This window comes from Engystomops pustulosus, chromosome 5 (genome assembly GCF_040894005.1).
Source record: "Engystomops pustulosus chromosome 5, aEngPut4.maternal, whole genome shotgun sequence".
In the NCBI taxonomy this organism is placed as follows: Eukaryota; Metazoa; Chordata; class Amphibia; order Anura; family Leptodactylidae; genus Engystomops; species Engystomops pustulosus.
In genome coordinates this window covers 110,593,712-110,611,749 of record NC_092415.1, presented here as the reverse complement: position 1 = coordinate 110,611,749, position 18,038 = coordinate 110,593,712, and the positions used below count along the sequence as shown (strand labels likewise).

General features: G+C 44.0%; 1 protein-coding gene across 1 annotated transcript in view; it reads left to right on the top strand.

Annotated features, from left to right (window-relative positions):
- ADAMTS16 (ADAM metallopeptidase with thrombospondin type 1 motif 16) overlaps positions 1-17,434 on the top strand; it is a 360,296-nt gene extending 342,862 nt beyond the window's left edge. The window contains exons 22-23 of the mRNA XM_072152917.1: positions 4,165-4,309; positions 15,782-17,434. Coding sequence (XP_072009018.1) covers positions 4,165-4,309; positions 15,782-15,897 — 261 coding nt within the window. The 3' untranslated portion in view covers positions 15,898-17,434. The remainder of the gene's footprint in view (positions 1-4,164; positions 4,310-15,781) is intronic.
- The last annotated feature ends 604 nt before the right edge of the window (positions 17,435-18,038 follow it).

Here is an 18,038-nt window from a genome sequence, read left to right as displayed (position 1 = left end):
TTCCAGGTATTCTCACGCACAGGCCTCCCCAAGGAAATCTTGACTGACCAGGGTACCCCATTCATGTCTAGGGTAATGAAGGAGATGTGTAAGTTACTGCAGGTTAAACAGCTCCGCACCTCTGTGTATCATCCTCAGACAGATGGCCTAGTCGAGAGGTTTAACAAGACCTTGAAGGGGATGCTAAGGAGGGTGGTCAGCAAGGATGGGAAGGACTGGGATTGTTTGTTGCCCTATTTGATGTTTGCCATACGTGAAGTTCCCCAGTCCTCCACGGGTTTCTCACCCTTTGAGCTGTTATATGGCCGTTCCCCACGTGGGCTTTTGGATATAGCCAAGGAGACCTGGGAACAGGAGAGGACCCCCCACCGTAGTGTGATAGAACACGTCTCCCTTATGCAGGACCGCATAGCGGCGGTAATGCCCCTTGTAAAGGAGCACATGACAAGGGCACAAGAGGCCCAGTCTAGGGTCTACAATAGGTCAGCCAGACTCAGGACCTTTAACCCAGGCGACAGAGTGCTAGTTCTGGTGCCCACCGTTGAGAGCAAGTTCTTGGCAAAATGGCAAGGACCATATGAGGTCATGGAGAAAGTGGGGGAGGTTAACTACAAGGTATCTCAGCCGGGGAGGAGGAAACCCGAACAGATATACCACGTAAACCTCCTAAAGCCATGGTGGGAAAGAGAGTCAATGATAGCCGTGGGAGTAGAAAAAGCGTCTGTCCCCAAGAAGGTGACACCGGAGGTAGGTGTACCCGATGCCAAGGTGCCTGAAGTACAGATCCCGGAGTCCCTCTCCAGGGCCCAGATTCAGGAAGCGAAGGAGTTTGTGCTCCGAAATGTGGATGTGTTCTCTAAGTTACCAGGACGTACTTCAGTCATCAAGCATGACATCGTAACCGAACCCCACATCCGGGTACACCAAAAACCCTACCGGGTCCCGGAAACGCGCCGGCTTGCCATATCCGAAGAAGTCAGGCAGATGTTAGACCTGGGGGTTATCGAGGAGTCTAAAAGTGACTGGTCGAGTCCTATTGTGTTGATTCCCAAACCTGATGGTTCCCTACGGTTCTGCAATGACTTTAGGAAGTTGAACGAGGTGTCCAAATTTGATTCTTATCCCATGCCCAGGGTTGACGAGTTGATAGAACGACTTGGACAGGCTAGGTTCTTCTCCACCCTTGACCTGACAAAAGGGTATTGGCAGGTACCCCTTACTGACAGGGCCAAAGAGAAGACCGCTTTTGTTACCCCTGATGGGCTTTTTCAGTACGTGGTACTCCCCTTTGGGCTACATGGGGCTCCCGCCACATTCCAGAGGTTAATGGATCTCGTGCTAAAACCTCACCGGAGATATGCCTCAGCCTATCTGGATGACATCATAGTTTATAGTAACGATTGGGAGAGTCACCTGGCCAAGGTGCAAGCAGTGGTAGACTCCCTGAGGGCAGCAGGGTTGACAGCGAACCCCCAAAAATGTGCACTGGGTCTGGAAGAGGCCCGTTACCTGGGGTACCGTATTGGGCGAGGTGTCATCAAACCCCAAGTAAATAAAGTGGAGGCGATCCAGCAGTGGCCACGACCTATGAGCAAGAAGCAAGTGAGGGCTTTCCTAGGCATAGTGGGCTATTATCGCCGATTTATCCCCGATTTTGCTACCATAGCGGCACCCCTGACTGACCTGACCAAGGGTAGCAGGGCGGTGATGGTAAAGTGGAGTGAAGAGGCTGAGGGGGCGTTTCAGCGACTTAAGACGGTTTTGTGCGAGGGACCGGTACTGATCACCCCTGACTTCACCAAGACCTTTATTGTGCAGACTGACGCTTCTGACGTGGGCTTAGGGGCTGTCCTGTCCCAAGGAGTGGAGGGTGAGGAACATCCCGTGACATTCCTGAGCCGCAAGCTCACACCTCCTGAGAAGAACTACAGTATAGTTGAGAGGGAGTGCTTGGCGATCAAATGGGCTCTGGAATCCCTGAGGTATTACTTGATAGGGCGACAGTTTACACTAGTGACCGATCACTCTCCCCTCACCTGGATGAGTCAGGCCAAAGAGAGGAATGCCAGGGTCACAAGGTGGTTCCTAATGTTGCAGAATTTCAAATTCACGGTAGAACATCGAGCGGGAAAGCTGCATGGGAATGCCGATGCCCTGTCTCGTACCCACTGTCTGATGGCCAAAAGTGTTCGCCCCCACAGGGTCAAACAGAGGGGGAGGGTATGTGAGACACTGAAGGGGTTAACTGTGGATGGGCGGTATGTTTCCCCTAGGTTTTGCTATTATGCAAGGCCTTAGTGCTGAGGTTGGGTGTCCAGCACCTTGGACACAGGTGATGGGAGCAGCCCAATCAGTCTTTTTTTTAACCCCTTAACGCTCTGCGCCGTAGCTCTACGGCGCAGAGGTATAAGGGAAGTATGAAGAGGGCTCACGGGCTGAGTCCTCTTCATACAGAGGTGGGGGTTTTTGCATTTTGCACAAAACCCCCACCGCTAATAACCGCGGTCGGTGCTTGCACCGATCGCGGCTATTAACCCTCTAAACGCCGCCCGCAAAGTCGCGGGCGGCGTTTAAAAGACGGCGGCGCGCGGGCGCCGCCATCTTTTTTTCGATCGCCACGCCCCCGAACGTCATCGGGGGGCGGCGATCGGTTACCATGGTAGCCTCGGGTCTTCTCTTGACACGAGGCTACATGGTTTATGCAGGTTCGTTACAATGAGCCAGTGGCTCATTGTAATGTAAGACCTGCAAAAACGCCATATATTGCAATACTGTAGTATTGCAGTATATGGTAGGAGCGATCTGATCATCTAGGGTTATTGTACCCTAGATGGTCTAAAAAATAGTGAAAAAAAAAGAAAAAAAAAAGTTTAAAAAATAAAAAAAATTTATAAAATATTAAAAGTTCAAATCACCCCCCTTTCCCTAGAACGGATATAAAACATAACAAACAGTAAAAATCACAGACATATTAGGTATCGCCGCGTCCCAAAATGCCCGATCTATCAAAATATAAAAACGGTTACGGCCGGCGGTGACCTCCGAGGCGGGAAATGGCGCCCAAATGTCCGAAATGCGACTTTTACACCTTTTTACATAACATAAAAAATGAAATAAAAAATGATCAAAATGTCGCACAGACCTCAAAATGGTAGCAATGAAAACGTCGCCTCATTTCGCAAAAAATGACCCCTCACACATTTCCGTGCGCCAAAGTATAAAAAAGTTATTAGCGTCAGAAGATGGCAAAAAATTTTTTTTCTTTTTTGTACACATTCGTTTAATTTTTGAAAATGTATTAAAACACAATAAAACCTATATAAATTTGGTATCACCGCGATCGCACCGAACCAAAGAATAAAGTAGGCGTGTTATTTGGAGCGAAGAGTGAAAGTCGTAAAAACTGAGCCCACAAGAACGTGACGCACGTGCGGTTTTTTTTCAATTTTTCCACATTTGGAATTTTTTTTCAGCTTCGCAGTACACGGCATGTTAAAATAAATAACATTACGGGAAAGTAAAATTTGTTACGCACAAAATAAGCCCTCACACAGGTCTGTACACGGAAAAATGAAAAAGTTATGGATTTTTGAAGTTGGAAAGCGAGAAATGAGCCGGAAAACCCTCCGTCCTTAAGGGGTTAAACTGCTCAGCAGAGCTGGAAGTGTTGTCTCTCTCTGGAAGGAGGCTGGAGAGCACACAGCCCTGACCTCTGTGCCTGGAGCAGCCAAGTGATTTTGTATAGTGGTGAGTTAGTGAACACCTGTATAGTTAGCACCCTGACGGGTAGGATTTTGTTTGTTTAATGCCTGAATGTAAAGGCTGTTTTATTTTGCTGCTACAATAAACGCAGGCGAGACCTGTTTTGGACTGTACTTTGGTGTCACTGTCTTGAACTGCATCACAGCACCCCGCTACCACGGTCTCTACTGGGCCAAATCTCCCACACCACACTCTCGAATTTTGCACTGACCATCACTGAGTTATAGGAGCTAAAACAGCAAAAAAAACTGAGTAAAACTGTAAAGTAAAGGGGTAAAAATTATGTTTGTTGTGTAAATATCACTGATAGTTAAAATTTGAGAACTTTCTTTATTGGGCAAACCCCTTTTGGCTATTTTTGATTCGGTGTCTTCAGTGTCATTCAGATGTCTTTTCTTTCAGTGCTCTGTGAGCTGTGGGGGAGGAATTCAGGAACGTACAGTACATTGTCTTAGTCATGGAAGATCTTCCAATGGTTGCCTTTTTAGTCAAAAACCAATATCATCACAAGAATGCAACACTGAATTTTGTCCCCCTGAAAAAAAAGGTAAGTGGTGTCCACTATTTATTAAGGTTGAAATAGTTGGCGCCAGCATACTATTCTATTAGGAGCCTTTTTCAATTAAAAATCACAAACACATTAGTGCAACTAGCTGTGCAGTTTTTCATGGCACAATAGTTCTGTGTTGAATCTCCCATGCAACCTAATTAGTCTATGGGTTTCATTAAGATCTTTTAATGTCCATCATGTGATGTATCAACTTCTATCTTTTAACCCCTTACCGACATGCGACTCTCTTTTATGAGTCCTCTCCACAAAAGATGGGCGTTTGCTGCATATTACCACCCTGCGTGGGCGCCGCCATCTTGGATACGAACAATGCCCCCCCCCCCCCAATGACGTCATCAGCGGGTGCATGACAGCCTCGGATCTTGAGAGGCAAAGGAATTAATTTTTTAGTTTACAAATCCAATTTCACATGAAATTTACTTCCCTTGGGATTCTGGTTATAAACTTTTGCAAAATGTTCTAAGGTAGTACAATCATTCAATAAAAATTCTTTGCTTTCATCTGATGACTTAAAACTTGTTATACTCCCTGCTACACTGATGTTCCCTTTATACTAACACGGTTTACATTTAAAGGGAAAGTGTCAGCAGAAATTGACCTAATAAACCACTACTAGTATGTTGTCAAGCTGCTGAGCAGGATTTTCTGGATGAAGCCACCACATTGGGCCATGAAAGAAACAGATGGTGTTACACTGCTTGACAATATTCTAGAAGTGATTTAATAGACCAATTGCTGATGACGGGTTCCCTTAAAGATAAAAATAAAAACTGTTGCTATGTCTATCTCTCCAAATGCAGGATGGTAATGGGATTTTTAACTAAAGTAAAAACACCACTTCAGCCCATGTTAGCCTTTTGACCAAAGGCTTCAAGTAAATTTCAGCCCTTGTGAAAAGTGATGTTCTACAAAAACATAAAGTAATAAGGTGGTTTAAAGAAAAAATCATGATTTATTCTGAATGTTTCAAATAATGACTGTGTAGAAACATTTAACTGTTTTATTAATCATAATAAAACAAGCAGACAAGCAGACATGCCCTAGTCATCATGGACAAAAAACAACTCCGCAGACAAATTTAACCGGTTAAGGACCGGGCCCTTTCCTGTTTTTTCATGTCCATTTTTCACTCCCCACCTTCAAAAATCTATAACTTTTTTATTTTTACACATAAAGAGCTGTGTGGTGGCTTGTTTTCTGCGTAACAAATTGCACTTCATAGTGATGGTATTAAATATTCCATGCCATGTACTCGGAAGCGGGAAAAAAATTCCAAATGCAGTGAAAATGGTGAAAAAGCGCATTTGCGCCATTTTCTTGTGGTCTTGGATATTACGTCTTTCACTGAGCGCCCCAAATGACATGTCTACTTTATTCTTTGGGTCGGTACAATTAAGGGGATACCAAATTTGTATAGGTTTTATAATGTTTTCATACATTTACAAATATTAAAACCTCCTCTACAAAAATTATTTTTTTGATTTTGCCAACTTCTGGCGCTAATACCGTATTTTTCGGACTATAAGATGCTTCTTACTATAGGACGCACCCCAGATTTAGGCTTAAAAAAAAGGAAAAATATATTTTACACCAATTAAAATATCCCTGTTGGTCGCACTAAAGCACAGCGCACACAGACATACATTTACACATTCAACTCTGCATCATCCATCCACATACACACTCAGCTCACCTATACACACTCAGCTCTGCATCATCCATCCACATACACACACAGCTCACCTATACACACACACAGCTCACCTATGCACACACTCTGCTCACCTAAACACACATTCAGCCCACCTATACACACACTCTGCTCACCTATACACACACTCTGCTCACCTATACACACACACTCTGCTCACCTATACACACATTCAGCCCACCTATACACACATTCAGCCCACCTATACACACACTCTGCTCACCTATACACACACTCTGCTCACCTATACACACACTCTGCTCACCTATACACACACTCTGCTCACCTATACACACATTCAGCCCACCTATACACACACTCTGCTAACCTATACATATACACACATATTCTTCCCCCATTCCCCTTCTTCTTACCCTGTCCCAGGGCGGCATGGCAGTATGAGACCTGTGGTGATGTAAGAATCATGTGATCAGTCACATGATTCTGACATCACCACAGGTCCTTCAGGACATCGGAGGCTCCTCTCTGGGCGATCGGCTGCAGCTCTGTATCAGAGCATCACCCGATCTGCCTTACAGAGGTCAGGAGGATCTGGCAGTGCTGGACTCCTGACCTCCGGACTATAAGACGCAGGGACTTTTTAGCAAGATTTTTTCTTGCTAAAAAGTGCGTCTTATAGTCCAGAAAATACGGTAACTTTTTATACTTTAGTGTACAGAGTTGTGGGCGATGTCATTTTTTGCAAAATTTGATAATATTTTCAATGATATCATTTTTAGGACTGTACGACCTTTTGATCACTTTTTATATATTTTTTTTATATTTTTCAAAATGGCAAAAAAGTGGCATTTTCGACTTTGGGCGCTATTTTCCGTTACGGGGTTAAACTCATTGAAAAACCGTTATCATATTTTGATAGATCGGGCATTTTTGGATGTGTCGATACCTAATGTGTTTATGATTTTTACTGTTTATTTATATTTATGTCAGTTCTAGGGAAAGGGGGGTGATTTGAAATTTTAGGTTTTTTTATTATAAATTTTTTTTTTTTACTTTTTTTTATTTTTACTATTTTTCAGACTCCCTAGGGTACTTTAACCCTAGGTTGCCTGATCGATCCTATCATATACTGCCATACTACAGTATGCCAGTATATGGGGATTTTCCTCCTCATTCATTACAATGTGCTATCAGCACATTGTAATGAAGGGGTTAAAACGAAATAGCCTCGGGTCTTCGGAAGACCCGAGGCTACCATGGAAACGGATCGTCGCCCTCCCCCCCCCCCCCCCCGATGTCACGGGGAGCGGCGATCCCAGGTAAGATGGCGGCGCCCATGCGCCGCTATCTTTTTGAGGCTGCCAGCAGCTATCACCTATCGCAGGTGTTACCAGTAAGCCTTTGCTGCAATATGCAGCAAAGACTTACCGGCTGTGGAGAGGGCTCAGTCCGTGAGCCCTCTCCATGCAGCGCGACCTGACCGCCGCCGTGAATACAGGGCGGGCGGTCGCGAAGTGGTTAAGAAAGTGTTAGAAATAATTCTATTAGATGCTAGAAACAAAAATTTATTAGGACTCTTTGGTTTACAGAATATTTACTTTTGATAGAATAGATCTTTCTACCTTCAGACTGGTGGTAAAGCTATGGTGGTTAAATTTGCCCCTAGTTATGTGAATCTGTAAATGGCCATCTCGGTGGAAGAGAGGTCTTCAGCTGCACCAATCCATTTTTACACTATTTGATTTATTAACAATATACTAATTGTATGGCAGAGCGACATAAATACAAAAATGTGAATCCATCAAAATATATATGAATGATAATCAGCACAATCTACATTTTACTTTTTCAGTTTTTGAAATTATTAAGGAAAAACATCACCTGTACACAAAAACGTACTGTAACAGTTACATGGAATCAAATAGCTGTCATTATAAACCATGGCTAAATAACGTACCAAGACCAACTGAAACACATAAAAAGAAACTGTACCAAATGCACGGACTACACAATCCAAGCTAATATGCTTAAGGAGAGAATCATAGTGAAACAATATAAGAAGTAGATCAAAGACAGAGCAGCCAGAGAAATAGAGCAAGGGTATTAGCGAGACATGGCTTGACAGTAACTATGACTGGGCGGTTACTATAGATGGTTATAGTCTTTTTAGAAATGATCGTATAAATAAAAAAGGGGGAGGGTTTTTTTAATATGTGAATTCTTGCCTCAAGCCCGTCGTGCGAGAGGACATAGGTGATGCAAATGAAAATGTGGAGTCCCTATGGGTGGAAATAAGGGGAGGAAAAAAGAATAATAAAATATTACTAGGGTTTGTTCTAAGGCTACAAATATAATGGAAGCAGCAGAGGAAATGCTGATAAGTGAAATGGATGCAGCTTCAAAGCATGGTGAAGGACTTATCATGGGGGACTTCAATTACCCAGATATTGACTGGGGGGCAGAAACCTGCAGGTCCTTCAAAGATAGCCTGTCACAACTAGTCCTGGAGCCAGCAAGAGGGGGGCACTGCTGGACCTTATAGGTTGGGGGGAACCTGGTGTGGAGAATTGCTCTGGTAGATGCTTTGTAGCAGTGGAGGAAGCAGGGACATACGCAGAGTTAAAGTCCAAAAATCGAGAGTTTATTCACACTTCTTTGTCAAAAACACAAATTCAGCCTTGGCTTAGGCAGATAACAAAGTACAAAAATAAACCCTGCCCGGCTGGGCACTGCCTAATACATTAAGAGCACCTAACTGTACATGTACCAGGCTGCCTGGCACACGCTCTTGGCCAGCAGAAAATCAGGAGGCACTCAGTTACCTTTGCTGTGTGAACATGGTCCAGTCTTCAGCTCTCCAGGTAGTGCCTCTCCTACTGCTTCTGGCCTGCAGACTAAATCAGGCTCTAACGAGGTCTGTGACCCGCACCTGTGGGCTATACAGAAACCCAGGACCGAAGCCCGGATGGAGTAGGAGTCCCACTACCAGCCTACCCCTACTCCATAATAAGCAGACCCAGTATGGACATTACAAAGGTGTCTATGCTAGCTAGGCCAACATAGACCAAACAGACTACTCCTGCTTACCACATGCCTGCATTAACCCTTGGGTTACTGCAGACAAATCCAGGGATTTTACCACACACCCTTGCCTGTATGACAGATAGCGGTTTTCCCAAATGACACCTCTCAATTTATCACACTGGGTAATAGTAATCATAATATCATTGATTTTGTATTACGCTTTACTAAGAGCATTAGTGGAGGGGCAACCAACACACTAGACTTCAGGAGGGCAAATTTTCAGCAACTAAGACAAGACCTTATAGGCATAAACTGGGATAATGTTTTCAAAGACAACCCCCCCCCCCCAAAAAAAATGGGACTTTTTCACAAATATTGTAAAAAAAGACCTGTGAGACACACATACCATATGGAAAAATCATAAGAGGAACAAGAAAAAGCCAATATGGCTAATTAGTCTTTCAAGGAAAGCAATAAGCGAGAAAGATAAGGTATTTAAGGTGCTAAAACATGAAGGAAGCAATGAGGCATTACAGGATTATGGAGAGAAAAATAAATCCTGTAAAAAGCAGATAAAGGCTAGAGGATAGAGACTGAGAGAAATATTACCAGGGAGAGCAAAATAATCCCAAATTATTTTTTAAGTATATAAATGATAAGAAACTAAAAATGGAGAGTGTGGGCCCTCTTAGGAATAACATGGGGGTCATGGTGGAAGGAGATGAGGAAAGGGCCAATCTACTGAATGTCGCCTCCTTGACTGTCTTTACCCAGGAAAATCCCCTGGTGGAAGACACAATGAGAATTGATGCAAATTCTCTTTGGAATGTGAACAGTTTAACCCAGGAATAGGTATGGCGCTGCCTCACAACCATTAAGATAGATAAATCACCGGGGCCAGATGGCATACACCCCCGGGTTCTACATGAATTATGTACCGTGATAGACAGATCATTATTTTTAATATTTGAAGATTCCCTGAGGACTGGTTATGTTCCACAGGACTGGCGCATAGTAAATGTGGTACCAGTATACAAAAAAGGATCAAAAAGCGATCCTGGAAACTACAGACCTGTGAGTCTAACTTCTGTTGTGGGGAAATATTTGAGGGGTTTGTTAGATATGCTATCCTGGAGTATCTTACTGTACATAACCTTATAACCCAGTATCAGCATGGGTTTATGAGAGATCGGTCCTGTCAGACTAATCTGATTGGAAAACAGAGGGTCGTCATTAATGGCACATTCTCAGATTGTGTTGACGTTACCAGTGGAGTGCCACAGGGGTCAGTCTTGGGGGTATTGGTGGACGGTAAACTTAATTTTAGTTACCAGCGGCTGCTGCTAAAGCAAATAAAATCATGGGATGCATCAAGAGAGGAATTGATTCTCATGATGAAGACATCGTTTTGCCCTTATACAAATCCCTGGTCAGACCACACATGGAATATTGTGTACAGTTTTGGTTTTTATCCGTGTCTTAAATGTAAACCATGTAAGAATTTTGGGAACATCAGAGTAGTAGGAGGTATAACAAGTCATGAGATGGAAAAAAAGAATTTTGATTGAAAGATTGTACTACCTGTGATACCACGGGGGTCATAAACAAGATAATAAGAAACTTTAGAAATATGTTACAAACATACGGAAAGGAAAATTAGATCATTCCTTGTCAGCACATTATGCAGAAGTTCATAACCAAAATCCCAAGGTAGGTAAATTTCATTTTGATGTAGAAAGTAAATAAACACTGGAGGGGGGAAATTCAATTTAAAAAATGAGCCAAAGAGAGACTTTCTTGATTTGTACAGTAAAAAAAGTTAATTCCTTTAGGTCTCTATGTGGATTTTGAGTTAAAGTGGTTTTTAAATTGGTTTTAGGATGATTAATTGGAGATGGGTTTGTCCATAAGAGGTTAAAATTGGTTATGTGGTTATATGTATCTTTATGTTTTATGATTCTAGGATGTGTTTACAAAATTGCATGTAAGAAAACAAATGATTGCTTGGATTACATAAAGGGTGGTTAAACAAGATGGTAGCTAAGCCCCAGATGAAGCCACACTAGCGAAACTCAAGCCGGACACACAAGAATAAGACTGACGTGTTCAGCAATGTCTTTTATTAAGGCCTTTTTATTTACCGTATATACTCGAGTATAAGCCGACCCGAGTATAAGCCGAGACCCCTAATTTTACAACCAAAAAACTGGGAAAACCTATTGACTCGAGTATAAGCCGAGGGTGGGAAATGCATTGGTCACAGACCCAGCCAAGTATATAGCCAGCCAGCCCCCTATAATATACAGCCTGCCCCCAGTAGTATACAGCCTGCCCCCAGTAGTATACAGCCACCACAGCCAGCCCCCAGTAGTATACAGCCACCCCAGCCAGCCCCCAGTAGTATACAGCCACCCCAGCCAGCCCCCAGTAGTATACAGCCACCCCAGCCAGCCCCCAGTAGTATACAGCCACCCCAGCCTGCCCCCAGTAGTATACAGCCACCCCAGTAGTATACAGCCTGCCCCCAGTAGTATACAGCCTGCCCCAGCCTGCTCCCAGTAGTATACAGCCTGCCCCAGCCTGCTCCCAGTAGTATTCAGCCTGCCCCAGCCAGCCCCCAGTAGTACACAGCACTGCCCAGCCAGCCCCCAGTAGTATGCACACTGCCCAGCCAGCCCCCAGTAGTATACAGCTACCCCAGCCAGCCCCCAGTAGTATACAGCTACCCCAGCCAGCCCCCAGTAGTATACAGCCACCCCAGCCAGCCCCCAGTAGTATACAGCCACCCAGCCTGCCCCCAGTAGTAGACAGCCACCCCAACCTGCCCCCCAGTAGTATATAGCATGCCCCCCAGTAGTATACAGCATGCCCCCCAGTAGTTTACAGCCACCCCAGCCTGCCCCCCAGTAGTATACAGCATGCCCCCAGTAGTATACAGCCACCCAGCCTGCCCCCCAGTAGTATACAGCGTCCCCCCACTAGTATACAGTCAGCCCAGAATTAGAAAAAAAAAACGTATTTACTCACCCTCCGGTGGCCTCGATGCGCAGCGCAGCTCCCCCGATGTCATTGCGGCTCGTCTTCTGGCTTCCCGGCTCCTCTTCTTGCTTCCACACCGTCTTCTGTCTTCTTTAACATCGCGTTGGGCGCCGCTGCGCCGCTGCTGACGTCATACAAGGCGCCGCACAGGAGAAGAACAATAGCGGCGCCCAGCAAGATGTTAAAGAAGACAGAAGACGGTGCGGAAGCAAGAAGAGGAGCCGGGAAGCCTGAAGACGAGCCGCGATGACATCGGGGGAGCAGCGCTGCGCATCGGGGCCACCGGAGGGTGAGTAAATAAGTTTTTTTTTTTAGTCCATTTTTAATTATTTTTTTAAAGTATTGACTCGTGTATAAGCCGAGGGGACGTTTTTCAGCACATTTTTTGTGCTGAAAAACTCGGCTTATACACGAGTATATACGGTAGTTATTTTTGTGAGTACCGTATATACTCGTGTATAAGCAGAGTTTTTCAGCACAAAACGAACTCCAAGTGCTAAGTAGACGTCACCAGAGTTAATAAAGTAGATTTCTAATAATAATTAGATAACAATAGTTATTCATTCACAAGAGTGAAATGGCTGATGTCAGATGCTCTGGGTGCTATTAACCACTGTATTGAGGAATTAGGTAGACAGAATATTATTGTAATTATCTTTGTTGTTGGGTGTCTGATGTAACTGTACTTATATACATGTGCTGTGAATGGTGTTAAAGGGAACCTGCCACCAGGAGACCTCGATTTTAGCCCTCCACACTTCCCCATAGAGCACTGCATGTACACTGCTAAACATCTTTTATCGCAAGAATCGGCTTTACAGAGAAAAAGATAACTTATATTTTACCTTTGAAAGACCTGTGCAGTGTGACTACTCCAGTCGCCAAATGGGCGGGGTTGTAGAGGAGTATATTCCCCCCCACCCTCGGGAAACGTCTCCTCAGTGTCTCATTTTCAAATCAATATTACCGCCCCTCATCCGCCCTTCGTCTTCATTTGAACGCCCCCTTGCTCGGCCCTACTGTTGACGTCACCTACTCACCAGGGCCGATTCTAGCATATTTGCTGCCTGAGGCGAATATTAAAATGCTGCCCCCCCCCCCCACTCCCTGTTAAGTAAATCCTTAAACTTTACTAACAATTAACAACCCTACAGACAGCTCCCTGACACTGTGTGACTGACTACAGGATCTGGGAGTCATTAGTGGCATCTAGTACCTTATAGATGACAATCTCTTCCATCAGGAGGACTTTATTCCGGGTTCTCCAATCCATGACGTATCACGGCTGAATTCACGGGCAGATATCTTCAGCTCCGTGCAGCATCTCCACCCGGCGTCCCTAAAAATACCACAGTCACTTACAGTATAAAGTCTCCTGGAAAACAACACTGCGCTCCTAAATAATATATACCCCTCACAACACAAATGACCGCACGCTACCCCACATATAACACATCCCTTCATTATATAGGGATAAAATCTATATACATATAATATACTGTATCCCATATACAGCCCCTGCAGCTAAGTAATATACTGTACCCGATATACAGCCCCCCCAGCATAGTAATATACTGTATCCCATATACAACCCCCCAGCTTAGTGATATAGTGATATATAATATATACAGCACCCCCCAGTATAAAATGATTCTGGCCCCATATAATATATACTGAATCCCCCCCAGTATAAAATAATTATAGCCCCAAATAATATCTATAGCATCCCCCCCCCCAGTATAAAATAATTATAGCCCCAAATAATATCTATAGCATCACCCCCCCCAGTATAAAATAATTATAGCCCCAAATAATATCTATAGCATCCCCCCCAGTATAAAATAATTATAGCCCCAAATAATATATATATAGCATCCCCCAGTATAAAATAATTATAGCCCCAAATAATATCTATAGCATCCCCCCCCCAGTATAAAATAATTATAGCCCCAAATAATATCTATAGCATCACCCCCCCAGTATAAAATAATTATAGCCCCAAATAATATATATAGCATCCCCCCCCAGTATAAAATAATTATAGCCCCAAATAATATCTATAGCATCCCCCCAGTATAAAATAATTATAGCCCCAAATAATATCTATAGCATCCCCCCCAGTATAAAATAATTATAGCTCCAAATCCCCAAATAAAATATACAGAACCCCCCCGCCCCTAGTATAAAATAATTCTGGCCCCATATAATATATACAGCACCCCCCCCCCCCTAGTATAAAATAATTCTGGCCCCATATAATATCTATAGCATCCCACTAGTATTAAACAATCATAGCCCCAAATAATATATATATATAGCATTCCCCCCAGTATAAAATAATTACGGTATAGCCCCAAATAATATAAATATATATTGCATCCCCCCCAGTAATAAAGAAATAATTATAGCCCCAAATAAAATAGCATTCCATGATTCCCCCCCCCCCCCAGTTTAAAATAATTCTGGCCCCATATGATATATATAGCCCCCCCCCCCTCCCCCGCAGTATTAATTATCAGCCACAATTAATTAAATACATGAAAAATAATAAAATCCTACTCACCTGCAGGCAGCTGCTCCCTCGCCGCGGCTCCGGTGTGCTCTCCTGTGAGACGCGGCTCCGCACAGTGACACAGGCGCCGCGCCATGACGTCATGGCGCCTGTGTCACTGCTTAGAACGGAGCGACGCAGCTGCCGGAAAGGCGCTGCGTCGCTCCGCATATAAATCGCGCCTGTGTCTTAAAGAGACAGGCGCGATTTATTTAGCTGGTGGGCGATTCGGGCGTTAATGGACGCCCGAATCGCCCACTTTAGAGCGACGAATTTCGCCGCCCTTTACAGGGACCCGCATTCTGCCGCCTAAAGCGAGATTTTCATCTCGCCTCATGGCAGATGCGGCCCTGCTACCAACGTCCCGCCTGCAACTCTCGCTGACCGCAACTCTCGCTGACCGCAACTCTCGCTGACCGCGTCTGGTATTCTAGCGCCTGCGCGGTCAGCATCGCTTGTGCTGTGCGCACAGACATGCGCAGATGAAGCAGTGCCGGCCGCAAGGTCCCCGAATTCATCTGCGCATGCGCCACACTACCTAGGGCGAGTTGTCAGCGTAGTGTGGCGCATGCACAGATGAATTCGGGGACCTTGCGGCTGGCACTGCTTCATCTGCGCATGTCTGTGCGCACAGCACAAGCGATGCTGACCGCGCAGGCACGAGAATGCCAGACGCGGTCAGCGAGAGTTGCGGTCAGCGAGAGTTGCAGGCGGGACGTGAGTAGGTGACGTCAACAGTAGGGCCGAGCAAGGGGGCGTTCAAATGAAGATGAGGGGTTGGAAATATTGATTTGAAAATGAGACACTGAGGAGACGTTTCCCGAGGGTGGGGGGGAATATACTCCTCTTCAACCCCGCCCATTTGACGACTGGAGTAGTCATACTGCACAGGTCTTTCAAAGGTAAAATATAAGTTATCTTTTTCTCTGTAAAGCCGATTCTTGCGATAAAAGATGTTTAGCAGTGTACATGCAGTGCTCTATGGGGAAGTGTGGAGGGCTAAAATCGAGGTCTCCTGGTGACAGGTTCCCTTTAAGGGTTCAAGAGTTCAGCTCTGTCAAAAAATGCAGCACTTGGAATATCTTTAAAATGATATATGAAAAATATTGCAGATGATCTAGCATGTATTTAAAAACCTAAACCATTTATTCTTTATTTCCAGATATGCCCTGTAAAGATTTTTATAACTGGTGTCATCTGGTACCTCAGCATGGAGTATGTGGGCACAAATTCTATGGCATGCAGTGTTGTAGATCTTGCTTCAAGTCAAGTCTGTAATACCAAACTTACTGGAATACTGGAAAGAACGAAGATATGACTTAAGATCCAATATTCATGATGGAAGCATTTTCTGCCCATAAACTATAGGTAGAAAATAGTATTTTAAGTAATACTGTAAAAGTTTTTCCCTTGTATACTGGTCACTTAACTCTGATTGTTTCATGTTGGATAGCACTTGGGACAACTGCATGAAAGAAGGGCAGAACAAATGTAAAAGGCTCATCTTGCCTGACTTGTTTTGTATGAGGGTTGTGGCTAAAATGAACATTTGTCTTATACCCATCAGTGTTCCCTTCCAAGTTGTCATTACAGAGCACTTCCGACAGCTGGATGCAAGTGCTCATAAGGAAATGTCCATGCTGCGCTTATTATCACCTGCTGTAAAATCTAACCATTTTGCATTGACTGCATTCAATGCTTCCACTGTAATACTGGCAGCCGTCTTGATTAACCAGTGTGTTTTATTGGTGCTAGCATATTTAAGGACACTGGAAATGTCTTATCCTTCAGTTCTGTGTAATTTTAAAGAGATTTTTCTCCTTTTTCATAAATGTAACTTGTCACTGTAAAGGTACTACATCAATTCATGATATCACTGCTTAGTAATAATATTCGGCTCCTTCACATTAAATGTCAGTATTTAGGATTAAATCAGAAAATACGTATAGTAATGCAGAAAATAACTGGATTACAGTTTTGGTGCTACAATCTTCACTAATCTTTAATGTATTTGAGAGTATAATAACAGCTTTACCATGATTGTGAATACCTCTGCAAGGGTGACACTGTGTAAAGTTTATTGATAAATATTTATGAACTTGTTTGTTAATGAAAATTGTTTTTTAATGAAAATATTTGGTGATTGTTTTAATGTTATGAGAGTTGGTTGATTATGAACCTATGCTCATAGCTTACCTAGCCCGTCAGATTGCTGGTGCCCAGGCAAAATGAAGCGCTTGGAGATGCGCGTAAAGACTTGTCCCAGAAAAGTGCTCCGGCTGTACACCCTCTCCCCTGTGTTAGTTGCATATCTTTTTAAAAGGATGAAATAAAGGAAAAAATTTTACAAGGAGTACTGTAGTGAATGCCAATTGTTTTCCTATCTTTTTTGACAATATTGAACATTTGGACTGTTGTTTAATTTAGAGCACCTCCTTGGCAAAAAACATAGGTATCTTAATGGTCCCTTCATGACGCTGCCAGCCATAACGGTGTCTACTGTGTTCTATAGCCCATAAGAATGCTATCCAAAGTGCTCATGGAAAGCACACTGTCCTATTGCCTATCATAGAATGCTACTGCTAATTAAGTGAGCAATTTAGCCTACCGACAATAGCTTCTTTTCACTACCTCCAGCTGCGCCATGCATTCCAAGCACAGTTTGGCTCCCTCAACTTGTCTGTACAGTTGACTTCTCTAGAAAAACTACTGAGTTCCCCGGAGTTGTCTAGACCACTCACCCAATCTTACACTCTTCTTCAGTCCACGCGTAGAAGGCCCTTCGATAAGGCCCTTTTCCACTAGAGGGAAGATATCCCAGACCTTTTGGATGAGGAATGGAAAGAAGTTCAATCATCCTTCTTTGAAAACATTGTAAGCGCTAGGGACTCTCTGGTCCAAACAAAGTTCCTTCATCGCATTTACTATACCCCTGAAAAACTACATCGTATAGGCGTTATAGAGGAGGACACTTGCTTCCGATGTCAGGCTGCCAGTGGGTCCTTTCTCCACTGTGTGTGGTCCTGCAGCAGGGTTCAGCCATTCTGGGCCGCAGTTATGGAATTTCTGCATTCACACTTTGACATGCCCCGAGTCCTGTCACCCAAAGTTTGCCTCCTGGGTATAATTAATGAGTTAGTTCATGGACATTATGATAAGATCTTCTGTAGATTTGCCCTTTATTATGCACGTAAGGTAGTCGTAATGTCATGGAAAGATCATGACACCCCCACCTTAAAGCGGTGGATCCTACTAATAAAAAAGTTTGTACCCCACTACACAGTCTATCAACACAGAGGTTGTCCGCAAAAATTTGACCTGATTTGGGCAAGGTGGTGTAACACCCCGCGTAAAGCTGTGTAAGGGTGACGGGGCAGCGCAAAACCGCCAGTACACTCTTCTCTCAGACACCCCAAATT